Here is a 24716-nt window from a genome sequence, read left to right on the forward strand (position 1 = left end):
GCACGGAAAGGGTATAAGAGGCCAATCCATTTGGTAAAGCCACTATACCAGGGAACTGGCAGAACCTTCACCAGTTTGACGACCACAAGACGTAAACTCTTCAGCTTCCTGTCCCAAGGTCCTCCTTCTGGCGTTCTATGAGGAAGACAATTGTCTCCTCTGGAATTTGTCTCCACTGATGGTATGGGGGTGGTCTGCAGGATATCCACACCTTGGCCCCACACAGCCATGAAGAAGCTGGTGGTCATATAGTACTGTATGTATCACACACTGGACAGATGGCCCGTGGTCGACAGCCATGTTGTGTGCCCTTCCCGTGTCACATGCTTATTTAGACATGGAAGGAAATCAGCTTGGTCATCTTGAAATCACTGCCATTACCAACTAACTGAAGATGGGTGAAAACAGAAGGAAGTGATGATGTTGTGGCAAACCGTGAAATTCTGCCACAGGCTGGGGTTTTGAGGCTGGTGGTAAACGTGCTGCGGGGGCATTAAGGCCTAACTTCAGTTCAAAGCCCTCTGCTTCTGCTCTCTCACACTCTAACATCCCTCACTTTTCAATCATTGCAGTGCCAGGCCATAATCTGTGGAAAGTTGAACAGTTGACATAATTAACATGTGTTCATAGGATGGTCTGGACTATTCAAGCAACTTAGCAACCATGCATTTAATGAAAACCATCTCATGGCCCAAGGTGCAGTTAAATTGTAACTGTGTTTGCAACTCCTGTGGTTTTCACATGAGACTTTCCCACCATTTTGTTGTATTTTCTTTTCAATATTAATCCCTTATATTTTAACAAAACATATTTTTGTTTTTAACTTCAATATAAATAATATTTGCATCACTTAAAATATGGAGATATGCAGTTTGGGGCTTTTCAATGCCATTAAACACGGTTATCAGAATGTCAATCTGGCCTATTCTCCTGATTTCTTCTAGATATACTAAGTTTACCTAGTTGGTGCTTGTCATCAAAATGTTAAACAACATGTTAGCAATGCCACCACTGTTAAGTATGTTGTAATGAGAATTCACTCATCACCAGGGGGCTACAGTCACACACTCACACTTTAATCACACACGTGAGACCATAATTGGCACGAGACACTAACTAGTGTCCTCATGGAACTCGTTTGTGTTTGTGTTTCTGAGTCACATCACTGTTGAAACAAACATGTCACATTTTCTTCAAGACAAAACTTTTTAATAGTTTATTTTGATGAAAACACCATTTGTATGTCTACGTTACATGACTTGCACGAAAAGTATTTTTGTCTCATGCGCGGCAGAAAGATTGTATGATATTAATTGATATATTTGCGGACAATAGATTTGGATTTAAAAATGTCAGTTTAGAAGCAGCTCTATTGATAGTTTTATCAGTATTGACATAAATAATTTGGATGACACAGTGGCCGTCAGAGGAGTAACAGGCACCAAAATCAAATATATACCAGTCAGAACATGTTTAGCTTAGCAAAGAAAAAATTTGGATGGGGAAGCATTGAACTCTGTTCAAATTGGAAAAAGACGCCTGTCTGATGTTTTGGGCTTCAGTTATAGATGTTAGTGAATAATCTGTTCAAAACAGAACCACCAAGAATAGAGCTGAAATACTTGGTGGGGGGGCTCAGATCTGTTCTCTTTCTTACAGCAGTGAAAGTAGCAAAAGGGGACAAATACATCATTTGATATGATGTGATGGGGAATAAGGTTTTGTTCAATATTAGCCTCAGATTGTGTCTTTTGGTCTCTTATTTGCAGAGATGTCTTGGAAAGAGAGTTCTCCGTACAGACAATAGTTGTTGAACTACATTTGTGATGAATAAGCTTCAAAAGTATTTTAAAAGCTTTAAAATACCGATTTTATATCTTAAATGACCAAGACACTAAAATCCTTGTGTCTTCATATTCACCAGAAAATGTATCAATCCTGAGCAATGCATTTTTAACAGGAAAGTTTCAAATCTGAGGACAATTTGTTGTTGACATTCACAGATAGAAATCAACCAATTCAGCAGATTTCCAAATTGGTATTTTTCTAATTTAACAACAAATCTAACTCGCTACCAGCTGAAATCTGGGGCCAAGGGGCCTATCCAATGACAAGTTACAGTGCTGCTGAGAAATAAAACCCTAAATCCTTGAGCTTATCGGTTAAACTCTGTCGTTGGTTGTAGTGGAGACTGTTAGATTTTTTTGTAAAAAATCTAACAGCGAGTTATTAGTTTATTATTTTATGTGATATCGAATTATCTTTTGCTCGGAGAAATGTTTTTCCGGTTTTAGTTTAATCTTGATGTTTTATTGAATTATCTTATTCAGTTAAATATGCTTTTTCACAATGCGTCAATCGCAGTCCATGAATGAAACGTAAACATTTCAGTTTATCCATAATATTAAATATAAATTAAACAAACTTTAATGTGTTTATTGAAGAAACTGACATTAGACTATCATGTCACACTTGACTCGGTGCTTCCACCTGCTGGTTGATCATGTCTTTGCACATCATCAGACAACCTCCAGAAGGTCAGAAAGCTCGTTGTGTATATGTTTTATTGAATTATATTATGACATATAAAAACATGAGCTTTGCCTTACTTCCATTATACACACTACTGCAATACATGACACCTGAAAACAGATCTACATATTAAAGAAGTTGTATATAAAAATATACATGATTTTTTTGTTCATGAGGGAATATACTCTTATACTCATTGCTTTTGTTTTCCTTTTTAGACGAACATCCACTGATGAAGTTTCAACATTACTGTTTATGTAATTTACGGATTAAAAACCACATGTTACGCAAACACTGATGCTCACATGCTATTTAAAGTTATACACTGTAGATGTGGGCTGTCGAACACAAAACCTGGACATTTATAAGTGCTTGAAAAAATTCCATAAAGAAATTTTGATCAACTCTATCGGAGTCAGAACTGAGAGTAGAATCCAACCAACAAAGGAATATTGAGCTGAATTAGATTTTGATTAATGATATTTTGGCTGCGCGGCTTTTTTCAACAGAGACATAAGATAACTTTCAATTTTGAGATGACTCACATATATGTTACCCTCTTTTTCTTTTTTATGTTTTCTTTTATATGTTATTCTCATTTTGACTTATCTAAATGAATTTCAATGTTACAATTTCGCCCAGCTGCTTCTGACAGCAGACTAAATACTACTTCACTATTCTTTAATTTCATTTTAACTGAGCAACAATGCAATTATCTGTGCAATTTATATATATATATAAAATGTTATTATGATTACGCATGGAAAGATATATATATATATATCTTTCCATGCGTAATGGAAGGATGGAATGTGTAATCATACTAACATTTAATTTCCTGTTCACATGGTGTATTTTATTGCCTTTATTGGAGTTCCTTGATTTTATATTGCATGTTTACTTATTCATTAATTTTTACAAGTTTTATTTTTTTTTACTTTCCCCTTTGCTGTTGTAACATGGCACATCTCTGTGTTGTGGGACTATTAAACAATGACCTTATCTTATCTTAAGTGGATATGTAATAGTGGATTTAGGTCCTTATTGGTTTTGACGATATATTTCTATTATTAAGTAAATAGATATTATAGTATAATTTCTATACATGGATATTAAAGTGTTGCACAGGTTTTAAAGTCTGTCTTTATAAATGAAAACTTAAAAGTGAACCTCCGTTTAACTTTTCACAACCCTCAAGCGTGTCACAGTCGGAAAACAACACAGTGGCTGTTTACTTCCGCGTCACCAAACCCTCGGAGGATCATTACAGGAGCTTAGTGCTGAGGACAAATCGCTCCTGAGGGCTGAGGGTGACACATCTTTCCCATCAACACGTCGTCAACAAGGAGGTCATTAACCTAATGAGCAAAGTTAGAGAAAGAAACAGTTTCTGAGTGAATATGACACCTTTGATAGATGTGTCTTCAAAGTTAAGTTGGAGATTAGAACAACAGAGGGGTGACTTATAACTTATTGTTCTTACTGTATATATTGTTGTTTTATGTCCGATTGTTGTTTTATGTACAATGCACCAACCACAGCAAGGCAATTTCCTCTATGTGTAAATATACTTGGCAATTAAAAGAATTCTGATTCTGATGACGTTTAGCTCCAACTAGTCACATGCTGGAAAACGTTATTCAAAAACTATTAAAACATTATACGTCTGTAAAACTGTCTTAGCTTCATGTATATTGATGCAAGAGATTGCAAGAAAAAAATAAACAGTAGCAAACAAGACAAATAAAGTTTTAACATATCAGCATTTTTAAATACACCTCTTGAGGTTTACACCCATGATTGTTCTCCTCTCTAACAAGTTACAGTGTGTATGCATTCACTCTAATACTCTGCCAACAAGTGCATGTTATTAGATTTTGAGATTCTTATTGATGTGATTATTTATCTCTGTCAGCTTTGATTTTTTATTACATAATATCAAATCATATTTATCATCAAACAAGTGCATTGTTATGTTGTGTGAGATTAAGTGTGTGAAGTGCATTAAACACTTTTGATTTTGATGGGTAGCACATGAAAAATAGGGTTTAGTCTTCTTATGACTGACTATTTTATTTCTTTTTTCTCCGTCCTTTTGGACTTTTATTTGCCACTTATTAATATGGATCCTACAAAATCTTTTAAGATATGTTTATTTGTTATATTATTTGTTATATTTGTTATTTATCATTTTATGTGACTGGGATACCTTTAAAGAAAACTCTATAGATATCGACCATACAGAAGTAATAACTTACTATTACTGCTTTTTTAAATAAAATGTTTTAATAAAAAATAATTCACTATTAATCCTAAAATTCGAAAAAAAATTACATCGTTCATTCAAACTCTTAAAAAAAGAGTGCTTCTCTACAAAATGCAGTAGTTAGTTTAAATCACCCACATTCATTGATAAATTGAAATATAGTATTATGTATTTCTCTGTTTGTGAACAAATATCAATATTGTGCAAATAAAAACCAAACGGAAACGTGAAATGTGAATATAAGTAGGTCATTTTGTGACATCATATCATTGGTGTTTGCAGTATAAAATCTCACCGCAGCAGTTTAATGGGAAATACTAGTATACACACACAAACAGGTACAAAACAGCTTAACTAAAGCAAGCAGGCATTCATATGTACTTGTTAATAATAATGTAATCAGGGTTCTTTGGATGTATGTATCAGATAATGCAATTACTTCTTAATCTGGATCTATTTGTAAATAGATGTAGAAATGGAAAAGGTTTAGTAGGGGTCAATTCAGTAAATATTTAAAACACCAGCTACAAATTATTTGTAATAGTTTTCCATATTTATTTATTTTTCTTCCTCTTAAATGTATAATATAATGTGCTTTAACATGTATATATAACTGGCATATTGTAAGCTACAGTCCCAGTGGGGTTAGTACCTCTGATACTGTTACAGCCTCCCAGTTCTTTTACTGATGTCAGAAAGCAGACAAGGGCAACAAATCACACAAAATGAAACTGCACCGTTCTGTGTTGAACCAATAGGAAGAAACCTAATGTGCTTTCTGTGCATTTGTTGGCATGAATGACTTTGTTGTGTACTAATTGAGCCCTCTGCAATATAAAATATATATATATATGTAAATATGTTCAGTAAAACTTTGATAAAACTTGAACGGAGAGATAAATATTCTTCTATTTAGCAAAAAAGACGTTCCTCTTAGCCCTCTTAATTTTGTTAATCTTTCTTATGAATAGTATATTATTCTCACACATCAAATAATCAGATACTAGGTAATCCAGGCTGTGAGAAGTTTTCTCATTCCCAGTCATGTCTTTGCAGGTTTGAAAGTACAAACAATAGTAATATCTAACATGGGCACTTTAAATTTGATTAGCCACTGGATCAACAAGTTTAGCTGCAATTAAGCGAAGATTGAGCTGTTTTACCCCCCCCCCCCCGAATATACACTACATATTATCACAGTATTGGTCAACAAGAGAAGTGTATAATTTAAATAGATTAATCAGTGGAGAACAAATCTACAAACAAGTTCTTAAGCACATAAATATCGTTTTATTTGCTAAACTGCTGCAGAAGAAAAATGATCAGCATCACAAAGAATATCATAATAATATAACAGTAATGAATTATGTGGTCAAATGTGGCAGAAGATTCTGAGCATTATCTAAAATGTATGTTTATTTAGAGGTTAATTCCTCTTAAACATATTTTTACTCTTGTTCATCTGCTTTATCTGGATTTGTCAGATACATTCTAAACATTAAATCGAAAGAACCGAGTTTGTAGCTAATACAAGAAAAGAAGGAGGAAAAAATCAAGTCACTGTTGCTGGAAAGATTTTATTCCTAAACAATTGCACCACTTTTTCTCGAATCTCTTTAGTTTTCAGTCCGTAGATGATGGGATTCAGTGTCGGGGGGAATATTAAGGTTGAGACCCCGATGAACCTCCTCAAAGTTGGGGAAATGTTGTGTATCCTGTATGATATGATAGTGAAGAGCCCCAGGCACTCCAACAGGAGGAAAACTATGAGATGCGTGGCACAGGTCTGCATAGCTTTGGCCCTTGTGTCCAATCGTTTGGTTCTGAAACACGCAACAAGGATCTGGAGATATGTGTACACAATCATACCGAGAGATATCAACTGGGAGAGGGCGACCATGCAAAGCCCATAAATGTTGTTGACGGTGGTTCTGGCGCAGACCAGAGACAGCAGCGATGGATTATCACAGTAGGCCTGTGTGATCTCCGATCGACAGCGGGGTAAACGCAGAAGCAGAAAGAAAAGCACACCTATCAAAAGCAAACAACTCAGCCACACGATCGTGATTATTCTCATGATGTGAGCGTTCGTCATGACAGTGTTGTATTTCAAAGGGCAGCAGATGGCGATGTATCTATCGTACGCCATGGCACTCAGGAAAAACACTGTACCTCCTGCATAGATGTGGATAAAGAACGCTTGGGTGACGCAAGTGGAGTAGTGTATCGTCCGGCTGTTTGTCAGGATCGCCTTGATGACCTGTGAAAAGAACGCTGTGGAGCCAATGAGGTCGTTGATGGGGAGGTTCAGCAGGATCAGATACATGGGCTGGTGCAGAGATTTGTTCAGTACAATGGTGAAGATGAGAATGAGGTTGCAGAAAAGTATAATCATGTAGCCCAGAGTTGCGAAGAGAAAGGCAGGAGCGACGGCTTCAGGGGAGAGGTTGTAGTCACTCAGCAGGACGAAGGAGGAGTTGTCCATCCTGACACTCTTCTTCCCTGGAAGAGGGAAAAGCCATTAATAAAGTGCAAAACTGTTTTTATACACAGCATCACATCACCAAATACATAATACAAAGAAAGACATGCATCAATAACAGTTAAATTCAAGTGGAATGAGCAAATGAAATGAACTGCGAAGGACGGAACTAACCAAATTAAAAACCTGAAGATATCCACTCCTCTGCGACTGGAGTTCACATGAAAGTTTCACCCAAAACACATTAACACATTAATTCCGTGGGTTGGATTTACAGTTTCGAGCTACAACAAAATACACTCAGTGAAAAGCAGAAAGTTAGATAGAGCTCAATAAATGTCATCACAAACCACACCGAACACTGACAGTGACAGTGACAGTGACATCTGGTGGGAGGTTGCGAGGGATCAGCAGTTATATACTCGTGATTTCTGTTGAAAACGCAGCTCCCCGGAGTTTTTTCCACGTTATCATAAAGTTTGTCTCGATTGCCATGACAGTCGCTGGCTCACGAGAGACTTTGGAAATGTCAATACCTCACAGCCACCGGCAAATTAATGAAAGTCAATTGGGAGAAAGATTAATAAATTCAGATATGACTGAATTCAAGTACTTTTTTATTGTTTAAATAGCAATTGTAAGTGGTTTAGAATCTGAATCTGAGTTTATTGCCAATAGGTTTACATATACAATTTGCTGTGGTGGGTTTTGTGCAGATATGAAAATTGGAAAAAAATATTAAAATATTTGAACAACCGGATATTTACAGTTTAAAGTATGTATCATTGGGTCAGACTGACACAAATGATGCAGGAGTAGTTTCCCTCTTCTCTTGTGAAATAGCTTTAATTGAAAGAGCTTGGAATTAACAAACAAAAAAGGATACACGAACACATCGAGGCGGTCGTCTGTAGAAACATCTTGGACAAAATATGTGTAGAATAATCTGAAGTTATAGAGGTCATACTTTTAAACAGAAGGTTGAGGTATCATTGTGCAGTTATGGCAGACGGCAGTGTGGGTATCTAGACCGCTGGATGAAAAAATAACCTTAAAATTGTGTAGAAACATTTCAAAACTGCTCTTTGTTTCTACAGCAGAAGAATCGGCTGCACAAATGACTCAGAAGACCCTTTGGTTTCCAGTTCTGTCTCTTACAAATTACATTTAATTTGTTGGAAATAGAAAGTAAAAGAAATATAATTTTACGTTTCTTATTTGGATGATAATGACGATTTTTTTTTTCATATCCGGCATATTTTCATTCCATCAAAAAAATCCAATCTTGTAATACTGACATCATGGAGTCATGGTCCAGCTCTGTGTCCGTGGGGTCAGGGATCATGCAAACAAATCATTTAAACAAATAAAAGACGATTGATATAATTTCAAGGAGTCAGGGATGTTGAGGCTGTGACTGTTGAAGCAGTGCTTTTGTAAGAATAGGGGCTGGATTATAAAATTAAAAGATAATATTCTTCTTAAACTTGTTCTCACAGTTTAACAGTATTAAATAGAAATCTAGTTTTGGGGGCCCCCCGGTGGCGGCATCAGAAAAGACAGCGCTTCTAAATAATCAGTTCTTTGGCGTTCACTTTACACTTGAAATCATTTAGCTTCTATTATGAGCATATTCTGTTGTATTTCCTGTCCCAAGTGTGCACATCTCAAATTGGCTTTGCTTTAAAATCAATCTTTAATCATTATCAGATTTTAACAATCTTATATCAGTTGAGAAATGGGTTCTGTTATTTTTCCCCCTGCCTGAGGGAGAAACACATGAATCTGAAAAACGCTGCTTTTTCAACTGCAGGAAATGGCACAGAGGAAAGCTTCAATGATTATTCAATTAATATATTATTGATTGACGTCAGTTTATCATCTCAATATGGTAGAATAGAGTATACATTTTAACAATTTAATGATTATTTTTGTCATTTTTATAACCAAAATGCAAAGTATCTGTAATGTTTTTATTTTTTAGGGGATGTTTAGGTCAAATAATACAAGTTACTGGAATAAACAATTTCAACTATTCGTAAACATTTTTTCTTACGTTGTTTAGACAGAATGATGAATCAATTATAGATAGAACAACAAAGATAAGAACATAATCAATGGATTTATTGATAATGAAAATAATCAACAGCTTGAGAGACAGTGTAGCCATGTTATGACAAAAAACGATATACTTTTATTGCAATTTTAATGAAATAACAAGGGTTGCACATATTTAAAAGTAGTTTCAATAGTTAATTAATAATTCTTGTATGTTACTTTTTCCTCAATCCACATTTCAGAAATGATCAATTTTTTTAATTAGATTTAAAGTTATGCTGTTTACAATCACACACACGAACATTGGATAGAGGCACATTCGACTTGTTCGCTAGATATTCAGTGTGACCACAAACACAGGGATGTGTTATGTCTCATCTGTGCAACAACACGCGGCTTACTGACAGGAATCTGTCAGTCTATCTGTCTGTGGTTTGCTGATGACCCCAGAAGGTAACGTGTCAGCAAGCAGGTCAAATCAATCAGGGCATTTATTTGTTGAAACTCTCCGTCCCTGCAGTCATCCGGTATTGTGAAATCTGTTCCAATTAACAAGACAGTGAAAACCCTTCGGCGTGATGTCTCTAAAATCAAGGAACTGCTCACCCCTTGATTGAAACTACACCTCTCCTGAGGAACCCTTTTATGCTCTGCTTCAGTTCTGTGATTTTTAATCCATATATGATGGGGTCAAAAAAGGGGGGAAATATGACAACTGAGACGCCGAGGACCCTCCTCATGTACGGCGATGCGCTCTCGATCCGATGAGCGATGAGCGTAATGACAGTGTTGAACTGTAAGAGCAGGAAAACCACTAAATGCGAGCCACACGTCTGGAGGGCTTTCCTCCGAGCGTCTGGATGATTGGTCATGACACAAGTGCGTAAAATCTGTAGATAAGTGTATATTACTATTGCCAGAGCTCCACCTTGAATCAAGCACATGGTCGCCATACCGTAGTAGTTGTTCACTCTGATGTCGTTGCACACCAGTTTCAGTAATGACGGATTGTTGCAGAACAAATCAACCACGTGCGTCCTGCACATTTTGAACCGCGCAAGCAACAAAATCAACGTGACGATGATGGAGAAGGTGATGACCCATATCGAAGCAATGATTTTGATTAAATTCTGTGGAGTCATGACAGCGTTGTACCTCAGAGGACAGCAAATGGCGACGTACCTGTCGTACGCCATGGAGCTCAAGATCAGACAGTTCCCCGTGCCGTAGAAGTGAATGAGGAAAGCCTGAGTTATACAGGCAGGCTGGGAAATCAGTCTGTCCTGAGTCACTACGCTGTAAACGAGATGAGGGAAAAAAGCCGTGGCTCCCATCATGTCGTTAATCGGCAGGTTGAACAGCAGGATGAACATGGGCTTGTGCAGCTTTTTACTCACAACAATAGCTGCTAACACCAACAAGTTGAAAAACATGATTAACAGATACGTTACAGTCCCAAACAGAAAGGCTGGGTATATGTTTGAATCAGATATACCCAGTGGTGCCAGTGAGAGTAAAACAGAAGAGGACACATTTGTATACATGACTGGAAATGAATGTCGTCGCTGTTGCCTCTTCTGTCAATGAAGGATTTTCCCCCTGAAAGAAAAGAATAACAGTTTTAATAACATCCCCATCAACAAACAATCTTAGATTGAGATGTACTCTGCATTACCCTGTGCACATCTCCAGTCGATCTGTGTTGTAAGATGGAATCCAAAAGACTCACCCCCTTCATTGGTATTTAAGCCCGAGAGTAAACAGATATTTCACCCTAGAGAGCTGACGCACAGCAGAAAACATGTGTATGACCTCATTCCCTTTCAGGCCTTTTTTAAGATATCAGAGTCAGAATGAAATATTTAAAATAGTATCTCCATCCGTTGTCCATAATTTAATTCCCTTAATGTAACTTGATTTATTCAGGTGTTCTCCTCTACAGTGAGATACCATCAAGTAAGCAAACATCAAACAGCTCTCTGCTGTCAAAATGAATTCTGGCCAACTTGCCAAAAAATAGAGAAAAGAAATGAACATATTCTTTATAAGTTCCAGAAATATTTGTTTCAGATTTATGCTGAATATTAAAGGATCAGTGTGTAGGATTTAGTGACATCTAGTGGTGAAGTTGAATGTTGCAGCTGAATACCCCTCATCTAACCCTCCACTTCCTAACATGATAGAGAAGCTGTGACAACAAGATGTTTAGCTTGTCCAGTCTGGGCTTCTGTAAAAAAACATGGCTGCCTCTGTAGAGAGGACCCGCTCCTGATGCTAATATAAAGTATTTAAATATGAATGGTCCATTCGAGCGTAAAGAAAACAACAATTCGTACAATTTAGATGAAACACACACTAGTGAAAAAGACGAGGATTATTTTATATAAATTTTCTGCCAATAGAGCCCTTTCACCTAAATCTTACACACTTGACCTTTAAGTGTCTAAATCAACGTCATGTACTAGTAGGATGAGGGTTCATGAAAGTGTTTGGTGTTTGATGATGGGTCATTTTTAACATATAAGCAGATTTCACTCATGAGATCATAGCTGAGCTGTGATCTGTGGTTTTGCAGGTTTATCCACCGTGATTTGGGGCAACACGTTTTCAGTTGAATGGATGAATATGAAAAAGTGAAATTCAAATCATGAAAATGTTTTGAATGGATGAATACTGAATACTTCTTCCTCGTTGTTGAGGACGAGTGAATCTCTTTTGAATTATATGAGTAGGAAAATCTCCTGAGGGGCTCTTTCAACAAAAAAGAAATAATGCGCGACACTTCTCAACACATCTTAATATCTCTGCCATTCATTAGTGAGTCCATTTTACAATGCACTAAGATATAAATTGGTTTTAACTTGTCCATGTTTCCAGAGGGCCTTTATTTCATTTTTTTCAAGGCCTCATACACACTTTATTATAAAAGTAAAAGATAATATTCATGATACAAAATTAGGTGATGTTCTCATAATTCCATCTTTTCAAATTCAGTTAGGGTCTTGAGCAAATTTTCATTTCAGGGTTTTACACTATTAAATAAAAATCTGTTTTTGGGGCCCCCCGGTGGCGGCATCAGAAAAGACAGCGTTGCTTAATAATCAGTTAACGTTCACTTTACAGTTGATATCATTCTGCTTCTATCATAAGCATATGCTGTTGTATTTCCTGTCCCATGTGTGCACATCTGAAATTAGCATTGCTTTGAAATCAATCTTTAATCATTATCACATTGTAGTAACAGGTTTGTATCAGTTGAGAAATGGGTTCTGTTATTTTTCCCACTTCCTGAGGGAGAAACACATGAATCTGAGAAACGCTGCTTTTTCAACTGTAGGAAAGGCGACAGAGGAAAGCTTCAAGGATTAATCAAATAATTTATTATTGATTAATTTGAGTTTATTATCTCCAAAAGATACAATAAAGTATACATTCTAAAAATGTTATGATTATTTTTGTCTTTTTTAAAACCAAAATGCAAAGTATCTGCTTGTCTAGCTTCCAGAAATCTCAGTAACGTTTAAATTTTCTAGGGGATGTTTAGGTCGAATAATACCAGTTACTGAAATAAACAATTTCAACTATTCGTAAACATTTTTCTTACATTGTTTAGACAGAATGATGAATCAATTAAGTAAGAAAATAATCAGCAGATTAATTGATAATAAAATAATCAACAGCTTGAGAGACAGTGTAGACATGGTAATGTGATTTAATGTTTTATATCACATTTGACAAAAAGCCGATATACTTGTATTGCAATTTTAATGAAATAACAAGGGCTGCACATATTCGAAAAGTATTTTCAATAGTTAATTAGTAATATTTGGTGTTTTTTCCCTGAATCCACATTTTAGAAAAAATCAAATTTTAAAGTAGGTTTGAAGTAATGCTGTTTACAAACATATACACAAACATTAGACAGAAGCACATTCGACTTGTTTGATACATAAACAGTCTGACCATCAAACACAGAGATGTGTTACGTCTCCACTGTGCAACAACAGGTGGCATGTATGTGTAAGTATGGAGAAATCTGTCAGTCTGTTTGTCTGTGGTTTGCTGATGACCCCAGAAGCTGACCTGTCAGCTCAAAGAAAGCATCAAGCAGGTCAAATCAATCAGGGCATTTTTTTTTTTAAACTCCCGTCCCTGCAATCATACTGGATTGTGAAATCGTCTCCCATTATCAAGACAGTGAAAACCCTTCGGCGTGATTTCTATAAAGGTGTCCAATCCTAATCGAGGAACTGCTCACCCCTTGATTGAAACTACACCTCTCCTGAGGAACCCTTTTATGCTCTGCTTCAGTTCAGTGATTTTTAATCCATATATGATGGGGTCAAAAAAGGGGGGAAATATGACAACTGAGACGCCGAGGACCCTCCTCATGTACGGCGATGCGCTCTCGATCCGATGAGCGATGAGTGTAATGAGAGTGTTGCACTGTAAGAGCAGGAAAACCACTAAATGCGAGCCACACGTCTGGAGGGCTTTCCTCCGAGCGTCTGGATGATTGGTCATGACACAAGTGCGTATAATCTGTACATAAGTGTATATTATTATTGACAGAGCTCCACCTTGAATCAAGCACATGATCACCAGTCCGTAGTAGTTGTTCACTCGGATGTCGTCGCACACCAGTTTCAGTAGTGACGGATTGTTGCAGAACAAACCAACCACTTGCGTCCTGCACATTTTGAACCGCGCGAGCAACAAAATCAACGTGACGATGATGGAGAAGGTGATGACCCATATCGAAGCAATGATTTTAATCAAATTCTGTGGAGTCATGACAGCGTTGTACCTCAGAGGACAGCAAATGGCGACGTACCTGTCGTAGGCCATGGAGCTCAAGATCAGGAAGTTCCCCGTGCCGTAGAAGTGAATGAGGAAAGCCTGAGTTATACAGGCAGGCTGGGAAATCAGTCTGTCCTGAGTCACTACGCTGTAAACGAGATGAGGGAAACAAGCCGTGGCTCCCATCATGTCGTTAATCGGCAGGTTGAACAGCAGGATGAACATGGGCTTGTGCAGCTTTTTACTCACAACAATAGCTGCTAACACCAACAAGTTGAAAAACATGATTAACAGATACGTTACAGTCCCAAACAGAAAGGCTGGGTATATGTTTGAATCAGATATACCCAGTGGTGCCAGTGAGAGTAAAACAGAAGAGGACACATTTGTATACATGACTGGAAATGAATGTCGTCGCTGTTGCCTCTTCTGTCAATGAAGGATTTTTCCCCCTGAAAGAAAAGAATAACAGTTTTAATAACATCCCCATCAACAAACAATCTTAGATTGAGATGTACTCTGCATTACCCTGTGCACATCTCCAGTCGATCTGTGTTGTAAGATGGAATCCAAAAGACTCACCCCCTTCATTGGTATTTAAGCCCGAGAGTAAACAGATATTTCACCCTAGAGAGCTGACGCACAGCAGAAAACATGTGTATGACCTCATTCCCTTTCAGGCCTTTTTTAAGATATCAGAGTCAGAATGAAATATTTAAAATAGTATCTCCACCTGTTGTCCATAATTTAATTCCCTTAATGTAACTTGATTTATTCAGGTGTTCTCCTCTACAGTGAGATACCATCAAGTAAGCAAACATCAAACAGCTCTCTGCTGTCAAAATGAATTCTGGCCAACTTGCCAAAAAATAGAGAAAAGAAATGAACATATTCTTTATAAGTTCCAGAAATATTTGTTTCAGATTTATGCTGAATATTAAAGGATCAGTGTGTAGGATTTAGTGACATCTAGTGGTGAAGTTGAATGTTGCAGCTGAATACCCCTCATCTAACCCTCCACTTCCTAACATGATAGAGAAACTGTGACAACAAGATGTTTAGTTTGTCCAGTCTGGGCTTCTGTAAAAAAACATGGCTGCCTCTGTAGAGAGGACCCGCTCCTGATGCTAATATAAAGTATTTAAAAATGAATGGTCCATTCGAGCGTAAAGAAAACAACAATTCGTACAATTTAGATGAAACACACACTAGTGAAAAAGACGAGGATTATTTTATATAAATTTTCTGCCAATAGAGCCCTTTCACCTAAATCTTACACACTTGACCTTTAAGTGTCTAAATCAACGTCATGTTCTACTAAGATGAGGGTTCATGAAAGTGTTTGGTGTTTGATGATGGGTCATTTTTAACATATAAGCAGATTTCACTCATGAGATCATAGCTGAGCTGTGATCTGTGGTTTTACAGGTTTATCCACCGTGATTTGGGGCAACACGTTTTCAGTTGAATGGATGAATATGAAAAAGTGAAATTCAAATCATGAAAATGTTTTGAATGGATGAATACTGAATACTTCTTCCTCGTTGTTGAGGACGAGTGAATCTCTTTAGAAATATATGAGTAGGAAAATCTCCTGAGGGGCTCTTTCAACAAAAAAGAAATAATGCGCGACACTTCTCAACACATCTTAATATCTCTGCCATTCATTAGTGAGTCCATTTTACAATGCACCAAGATATAAATTGGTTTTAACTTGTCCATGTTTCCAGAGGGCCTTTATTTCATTTTTTTCAAGGCCTCATACACACTTTATTATAAAAGTAAAAGATAATATTCATGATACAAAATTAGGTGATGTTCTCATAATTCCATCTTTTCAAATTCAGTTAGGGTCTTGAGCAAATTTTCATTTCAGGGTTTTACACTATTAAATAAAAATCTGTTTTTGGGGCCCCCCGGTGGCGGCATCAGAAAAGACAGCGTTGCTTAATAATCAGTTAACGTTCACTTTACAGTTGATATCATTCTGCTTCTATCATAAGCATATGCTGTTGTATTTCCTGTCCCATGTGTGCACATCTCAAATTAGCATTGCTTTGAAATCAATCTTTAATCATTATCACATTGTAGTAACAGGTTTGTATCAGTTGAGAAATGGGTTCTGTTATTTTTCCCACTTCCTGAGGGAGAAACACATGAATCTGAGAAACGCTGCTTTTTCAACTGTAGGAAAGGGGACAGAGGAAAGCTTCAAGGATTAATCAATTAATTTATTATTGATTAATTTGAGTTTATTATCTCCAAAAGATACAATAAAGTATACATTCTAAAAATGTTATGATTATTTTTGTCTTTTTTAAAACCAAAATGCAAAGTATTTGCTTGTCTAGCTTCCAGAAATCTCAGTAACGTTTAAATTTTCTAGGGGATGTTTAGGTCGAATAATACCAGTTACTGAAATAAACAATTTCAACTATTCGTAAACATTTTTCTTACGTTGTTTAGACAGAATGATGAATCAATTAAGTAAGAAAATAATCAGCAGATTAATTGATAATAAAATAATCAACAGCTTGAGAGACAGTGTAGACATGGTAATGTGATTTAATGTTTTATATCACATTTGACAAAAAGCCGATATACTTGTATTGCAATTTTAATGAAATAACAAGGGCTGCACATATTCGACAAGTATTTTCAATAGTTAATTAGTAATATTTGGTGTTTTTTCCCTGAATCCACATTTTAGAAAAAATCAAATTTTAAAGTAGGTTTGAAGTAATGCTGTTTACAAACATATACACAAACATTAGACAGAAGCACATTCGACTTGTTTGATACATAAACAGTCTGACCATCAAACACAGAGATGTGTTACGTCTCCACTGTGCAACAACAGGTGGCATGTATGTGTAAGTATGGAGAAATCTGTCAGTCTGTTTGTCTGTGGTTTGCTGATGACCCCAGAAGCTGACCTGTCAGCTCAAAGAAAGCTTCAAGCAGGTCAAATCAATCAGGGCATTTTTTTTTTAAACTCCCGTCCCTGCAATCATACTGGATTGTGAAATCGTCTCCCATTATCAAGACAGTGAAAACCCTTCGGCGTGATTTCTATAAAGGTGTCCAATCCTAATCGAGGAACTGCTCACCCCTTGATTGAAACTACACCTCTCCTGAGGAACCCTTTTATGCTCTGCTTCAGTTCAGTGATTTTTAATCCATATATGATGGGGTCAAAAAAGGGGGGAAATATGACAACTGAGACGCCGAGGGCCCTCCTCATGTACGGCGATGCGCTCTCGATCCGATGAGCGATGAGTGTAATGAGAGTGTTGCACTGTAAGAGCAGGAAAACCACTAAATGCGAGCCACACGTCTGGAGGGCTTTCCTCCGAGCGTCTGGATGATTGGTCATGACACAAGTGCGTATAATCTGTACATAAGTGTATATTATTATTGACATAGCTCCACCTTGAATCAAGCATATGATCACCAGTCCGTAGTAGTTGTTCACTCGGATGTCGTCGCACACCAGTTTCAGTAGTGACGGATTGTTGCAGAACAAATCAACCACTTGCGTCCTGCACATTTTGAACCGCGCGAGCAACAAAATCAACGTGACGATGATGGAGAAGGTGATGACCCATATCGAAGCAATGATTTTAATCAAATTCTGTGGAGTCATGACGGCGTTGTACCTCAGAGGACAGCAAATGGCGACGTACCTGTCGTAGGCCATGGAGCTCAAGATCAGGAAGTTCCCCGTGCCGTAGAAGTGAATGAGGAAAGCCTGAGTTATACAGGCAGGCTGGGAAATCAGTCTGTCCTGAGTCACTACGCTGTAAACGAGGTGAGGGAAAAAAGCCGTGGCTCCCATCATGTCGGTAATCGGCAGGTTGAACAGCAGGATGAACATGGGCTTGTGCAGCTTTTTACTCACAACAATAGCTGCTAACACCAACAAGTTGAAAAACATGATTAACAGATACGTTACAGTCCCAAACAGAAAGGCTGGGTATATGTTTGAATCAGATATACCCAGTGGTGCCAGTGAGAGTAAAACAGAAGAGGACACATTTGTATACATGACTGGAAATGAATGTCGTCGCTGTTGCCTCTTCTGTCAATGAAGGAATTTTCCCCCTGAAAGAAAAGAATAACAGTTTTAATAACATCCCCATCAACAAACAATCTTAGATTGAGATGTACTCTGCATTACCCTGTGCACATCTCTAGTCGATCTGTGTTGTAAGATGGAATCCAAAACTATTTATTGGTATTTAAGCACAAGGGCAAACAGGGATTTCACCCTAGAGAACTGACGCACATTAGAAAACATGTGTATGACCTCATTCCCTTTCAGGTCTTTTTTAGATATCAGAGTCAGAATGAAATATTGAATCTGTATCTCCACCTGTTGTCTCTAATTTAATTCACTTTAATGTAACTTGATTGATTCAGGTGGTCTCCTCAACAGTGAGATCCCATCAAGTAAGCAAGCATGAAATTGAGAGTTCCCTGTTGCCAAGATGAATTCTTGCCAACTTGCCAAAAAATTGAGAAATTAAATATATTTTTTCAGACTTATGCTGAATAGTCTAGGTTCAGTGTGTAGGATTTAGTGACATCTAGTGGGGAAGTTGCATGTTTATGAAAGTGCTTGGTGTTTGATGATGGATCGCTTTTAACATATATGTGATCTCACTCATGAGATCATAGCTTATAGCTCCATAGTTTAATGGATTAATGTGAAAAAGTGAAATTCAAAATGATGAAAATGTTTTGAATGTATGATTACTCAATACTTCTTCCTTGTTGTTGAGGACGAGTGCATCTCCTTGGAAATTTATTAGTTAGAAAATCTGCTGAGGGGCTCTTTGGTGCAGGGGTGATACTTTTTGATGAAGCAAAAAATAAATAAGGCGAGATTCCTGCAGTCCCTGTTCCCTGTAAAGAGTCATGCTAGATAGGTATAATACAATTGTACTTTACTTGATGGGGCGTACAAAAACTACATAATAACTCTTTGTGCTGCACCACTTCACTTGAGGTGTCAAAAATAGTAATTATCGGTTACTAGATTAGTAATAATGAGAAGTCAGCTTTGTCCTGTTGATTTCCAACTATTTATGAACAAATAATTATATACACAATTGTTGTTTTCACTTTGTTACCTGATCTGCACCCTCAGTCTTTTCTCCTCTGCTTATATAATAAATAATGACACAGCTTTTCTCCAATTTTCATGTGACTGAATTCAATGAGTGGTAATAGTAAAATGAAATTGTGAATTTGTCAGGGTTTTGTTTCAGTAAATGATTGAACTACTTTTAATAGGTTTCAATACATTGTCAGAGTTTATTAGTGGACCACACTACAAACACCAGCACCTTCTGCTTTTGATGGAGCGATAACTGCCGTGTAATTGCAAGTTATTTACATTACACAGTAGCCACAGTGTTGAAATGTGTTACAAACAAATTAATTAAGATAAAATGTAATAAAGGAAACAGGTTTACCTCCCCTTTAAAGCAAGTGATATTTATCATGCAGTCACAGATGGAGAGAATAAAATCAAGATATGAAACAAACGTTTTTAAAAGATCATTCCAAATTTCATTCATTAGTGTAAATCATGGGACAATTTCTACTTTAAATCATGATTATTCACTGTTGTATATAAACAAACAAAAATCACCTTTCACACCAACAGAAACATAGAAGATAAGACCATAATACAAAACTGTTGATTGTAAGATGCAGCTTGTTTCAGCTCATTATCCTCATTTGTTTGAACACACTTGTATTGAGGTAAATACGTTCGACACAGATGACAAAACATTTTAAGTGTTATTTCTCAACAAGTTGTATTGAAGAAAAACGATTTTTAAAGATACACATTAAACTATACCAGGGGTCTTCAACAGACCCCCAAACTGTTGGAGAGATGGAGCAGGGACCCCCTACTATATATATTGTATGAAATTGTTTTTTATATTAAACTGGGCCTATCGTATTGCCATATATAAACATAGCTACTCTGTTATTGTGCATTAAATACTAAGCTATTCAAATATAACACGGGTTCATAGATTCATGTTTTTATTTTAAACATACATGTAGAAGAGACAGTGAATCCTCAAGCCATCTGTGGATGGCACACATACTCCCACATTAGCGTAATGTCGGACCCTGATGGGTTCCACACAACTTATCTAACCTTGGACGGATGGAGGTTGTCAGGCAGAGGGTCAAATCAGCCTCTCATTATGTCGGATGCATGTTAATGTGTATTTAAAGACATTTAAATTTGTGGAAAAAAAATTTGTTAGAAAATAAATCAAAAATTATAAAAAAATATAAACAATTGTCTAATCAACCAAACATTTCGTGACCCCCTGCAGTACCTCCGCGGACCCCCTAGGGGTCGCGGACCCCCTGTTGAAGGCCTCTGAACTATACAAACAAAAATAACAACAGACATTAAATTAAGATCCAGAGCAGAAAGTCTTCAGTCTCAGACTTTTAATTCTATGTTCATGATTTTTACAGCAAACACAACTGTTGAACGAGGTTTGATTTACAGTTGCCACAGTAGTGTTGCACTGGGAGGGAGCTCCTTGGATAGAACAGTGGTATAATGGCAACTGCAGCTTAAAGAGAAATAATTCATTGTTGTTCATCATCATCTGTGATGTTTTATGTGGAAACTCTTTTCTTTAAGACTCTCAGGAGTGTGCTTCTTATTTCACTGGTGTACAGCCCGTACACGATAGGATTCAGAACCGGGGGCACGATGAATATCAGCATGCCCATAATCTTTTGCAAGTCGGCTGAGGTGTTTTTGAATCTGTGAGATAAAATTGTGAAAGTTCCTGTGATCTCGAATATGACCAGTAAGACCATCTGTGCGACGCACGTGTTGACCGCCTTGCTCTTGGCCTCAGACCTCCTGGTGAGCACGCACGTGATGAGAATCCTCACGTAGGAAAAGGCCTGAACCGACAGACTCACAGCCTGCATGACAGCCGTGTTGAACAGCCCTATGATGTTATTGACCGTGGTGTTTCCGCAGGTGAGCTTCAGCAGAGACGGATTATCGCAGAACACGTTCAGGACGACAGACCTGCACCTCGGGAGTCGGGTCTGCAAACAGAACAGTGACAGGTTCAAGACAAAGTCGAGACCCCACACGAGACAGATGATACAGATAAGAACCCGGGGGTCATGACCGAGTTGTAGCGCAGCGGCATGCAGATGGCAACGTATCGATCGAATGCCATCGCCCCGAGAATAAACAAAATCCCTCCACCGTACATGTGGAGCAAGAACGCTTGTAAAACACACAGCGGGTAATACACCTTGTTCGTCTCCGTGACTATGTCTGACAGGACCTTTGGCAGCATGGCAGAGATACCGATCAGGTCGTTGAGAGGAAGACTGAACAGGATGAAGTACATGGGTTTGTGAAGGTTCCTCTGCGTCACGATCAAAGTCAACAAGACCAGGTTGCAAACGATGCCAAAGAAGTAAATCATGATACCCAGCAGGAATATGGGGTACTTCCCTCCGGGTGGAATAACAAAGGTTTCCAGGGTCAACTCAGACATGAACCCGAAAGATCTGTTGTCCATCTCTGCTTCGATCAGTGAGGAGAGAAACAGTCGTGATAATACATTGATGGAAACTGAGCAGAGGTCTGAGGAAGTCACAGTTTAAGACGACATGTCCCTTTGACAGAGGTGAGAGCTGCCCTGCCCACCTTCCTTTATCTAATGTCACCATCCCTTGTTTACGTCAGCGTCGACCTCTGGGAGAGTCAGTGAAGACGAGTGTCAGGATTACTGAAGGTAAACAAAAACAAAAAAGAGACATGGTACAATAGGAACTTATATTCCAGTTGGCCAAAGGGATTTTAGGCCTAGATAAATTCCCTAAACTGTGTCTTTAAACTACTTCATTACAATAAAGTTAAGTTTCTGAGGCAGAAGGAGCTGAAGTTATAGATCGAGTCTCAATGAGCTCAAAGTACTGATCCGTCCATCAGGTGGATGGGAGAAGACGGTGCGCTGAAGGAAACAGGCGAAAGGGGAAGGAAGTGGCTTAAGAACAACTTCAAATATGAAACAGACAAAACAGGAAAACTACAATTTACTAACATGTTCTTTAATTCACTAAAGAGGGGGTTTGGACCATCTGAGCATCTGATCAATCTTTTCATTCAGACGTCTGAAATACTTAATTATAATAGTTAATTTGTTCTTCTTAATTATTATATTTATTGAATGTATCTTGGTCTCATCCAGACTTTTTATATTTATTTGAAAGTCACACTATTATGCTCAAAAGCAGAACTATAAACTGAAATGAAAATCCCACTATCTTGTCTAATTCCACATTTTGTAGCTGTAGAACTCTTGAGACATCAAGACGTAGAAATCAGGCTCTAGACTTATTTTGTTATCATTACTTTTCATAAAATTACAGAAACAATGATATGACACAATAACCTTTAATATTGATCTTTTGCATGTGACTGGATTCGGTCGACAGGATTACATCAGATAGATGCTACATTACATTGTCAAAGCTAATTTATTAATGAGCCCCACTGGGACCTGATTAAATGATGTGTTATTAAGTGTCTCAGGATGTAATTACTCCCTGGACAATGTGCAAACCTCCGGGTGATAATGACGTCTTTTGTTATTAGCTAATGACTGATGTTGTTGAACGACACCCACAGGAGGTTAGAAATATGGAAAACAACTTTCAAACATTTGATTTCTTAACTTTACTAAAGTATTGTTAATATCCTGTTAACATTTATATTAAGTTCAACATAAAGCAGCACGACATATTCTTTTGCTGAAAATGAGTTTTTCCTCTTTTAAAAACTACATTGTTTTCTAACAAGCAGCTCCTTGTTTGTATTAATATGTGAAATAACTCAGTTAATGAAAAATATATAACATTAAAATGGTGTTTTTCAGCTTTTCTTGTTTTCTTTTCATGTCTGCGTGTCCCTGAAGAAAAACACTAATTGAAACAGTTTGGAACTGAAGTGGTCACATCAGGCCTTTGGGAACAAGGACAGTGTTAGGACCCTAGGACCTTATGACATTAGGACATTAGGAAGTTAGGACATCTAGACTCATCCCCTCACCCAAGGGAAATGGACGATATGGACCCTTGAGTTTGTTAATTGATTTGACCTCATGATTATTATCATGAAACCTGTGATCTGTGGCCCTTTGATTTTATGACTTTATTCTCAACCGCAACACGTTAAATTGATTGATTTTTAAACTCATATACGTAAATCCTAGTATAGAGACTGGTGACCTCTACGACATCAGGTGCAAACGTTCACTCTCACGGATGTTGATGTTAACAGGCCCTGAAGTGGTCGTGAGGCTGCATTTTGTAGTCATTGGAGAACGGCCTTGTTGTTTCAGTATTATTTTGAAAATAAATGCCATGCTGCTTTGTGAAGTGATTGATGTCTGCTTCACGTCAGTGGTAATTGAAGTTCACAAAGCATGGGCCTACAGCCCGGCTCATCACTGTTTTGGGTCCCCGGACACATTTCCGGTGGTTTTTTTCTTTGCCAGTTTCTATATTTGCATGCATTGTGACTTTTTACAGAGCAAATGTCATCCAATTGTTTGCAGTGCCTGGAGCTCTCTCGTCCACCTTAGATTCCTGATCCCACTGCTTTGATTTGTCCCCGAACGTTCAGGGGTCTCATCCTGCCACCGCATTTCCTCTAAATCCGCTTTTGTGTAACTCTGCTGAAAATCGAACAAACCAACACAATAACATACATTTGCAAAAACTATCTTTGACTGATGAGGTGTATTTAAAATAAATTACTGCAAGACAGTTTGACTTCAGCCACAACAGCAATGTGATATCTCTTTCATTAGAGGGGCATCTGACCTCTGACCTCTGACCTCAGGGGCGTTTTTTCCAACATAGATATGTCTAAACATCTCCACCTGGGGATCTATTGTGCCGGAGGTTCGAACCCTTGCTGAATAAAAAGTGTGCCGCCCTAAGAAGACATTGTGTTGATGTTTCTCACACATGAGGATAAAAGAGATTGAAATGTAGCTGCTGAGCCCAGATTCCCTCCTCGAGGCAAGTTACTGTCACGTACTGTGTGTGTTTGTTATTTCACACAACATCAGGACTGTGTCTGCTTATATTTGTTGTGGGTTGATATATATGTATAGGATAAAGGTCCTCATCACATTTCATGTCACTAATGCCACCACTATGCATCTTTATGGTTAATTATATTTTGATTGTTGATTGATGTAATTATGTCTTCCTTGGTGCTCTGATGATGAGTTGTGTTTTTACAGGAGAACAGAAGAAGACACAGACTACTATGTGATGTAAGTATTGTGTTAACATGCAGCAGTTATTTATTTAATGTGTATTTCTGACAGGTTAAGGTAAATATTTTCAGTTACGATTCACATTATTTCATTTTAGAATATGGAACAAAAACTTTTTATATACATTTGTTGTTTCTGTGTTGTTGTTTTTTTCTCCCTGTAAACTATCTAACGTTTCCTCCTCTTGCAGTTTGTTCCCATCAAGTTAAAC

At 37.5% G+C, this 24716-nt stretch overlaps 4 protein-coding genes and 1 pseudogene across 4 annotated transcripts; all 5 read right to left on the reverse strand.

The window, feature by feature from the left end:
- Positions 1-6350: 6350 nt before the first annotated feature.
- LOC128440458 (olfactory receptor 52E4-like) lies at positions 6351-7283 on the reverse strand. Its single transcript, XM_053423185.1, has one exon. It carries the CDS (start codon positions 7281-7283, stop codon positions 6351-6353), a length of 933 nt encoding a protein of 310 aa, XP_053279160.1.
- Positions 7284-9940: 2657 nt separating this feature from the next.
- LOC128440459 (olfactory receptor 2A12-like) lies at positions 9941-10882 on the reverse strand. The gene has a single exon (XM_053423187.1). The coding sequence runs from the start codon at positions 10880-10882 to the stop codon at positions 9941-9943; it is 942 nt and encodes a 313-aa protein (XP_053279162.1).
- A 2710-nt stretch (positions 10883-13592) lies between these two features.
- Positions 13593-14534, reverse strand: LOC128440460 (putative gustatory receptor clone PTE03). The gene has a single exon (XM_053423188.1). It carries the CDS (start codon positions 14532-14534, stop codon positions 13593-13595), a length of 942 nt encoding a protein of 313 aa, XP_053279163.1.
- A 2710-nt stretch (positions 14535-17244) lies between these two features.
- Positions 17245-18186, reverse strand: LOC128440462 (olfactory receptor 24-like). Its single transcript, XM_053423191.1, has one exon. It carries the CDS (start codon positions 18184-18186, stop codon positions 17245-17247), a length of 942 nt encoding a protein of 313 aa, XP_053279166.1.
- Positions 18187-20798: 2612 nt separating this feature from the next.
- On the reverse strand, positions 20799-21733 carry LOC128440463 (olfactory receptor 1-like; annotated as a pseudogene).
- Positions 21734-24716: the final 2983 nt, after the last annotated feature.

This window comes from Pleuronectes platessa, chromosome 5 (genome assembly GCF_947347685.1).
Source record: "Pleuronectes platessa chromosome 5, fPlePla1.1, whole genome shotgun sequence".
In the NCBI taxonomy this organism is placed as follows: domain Eukaryota; kingdom Metazoa; phylum Chordata; class Actinopteri; order Pleuronectiformes; family Pleuronectidae; genus Pleuronectes; species Pleuronectes platessa.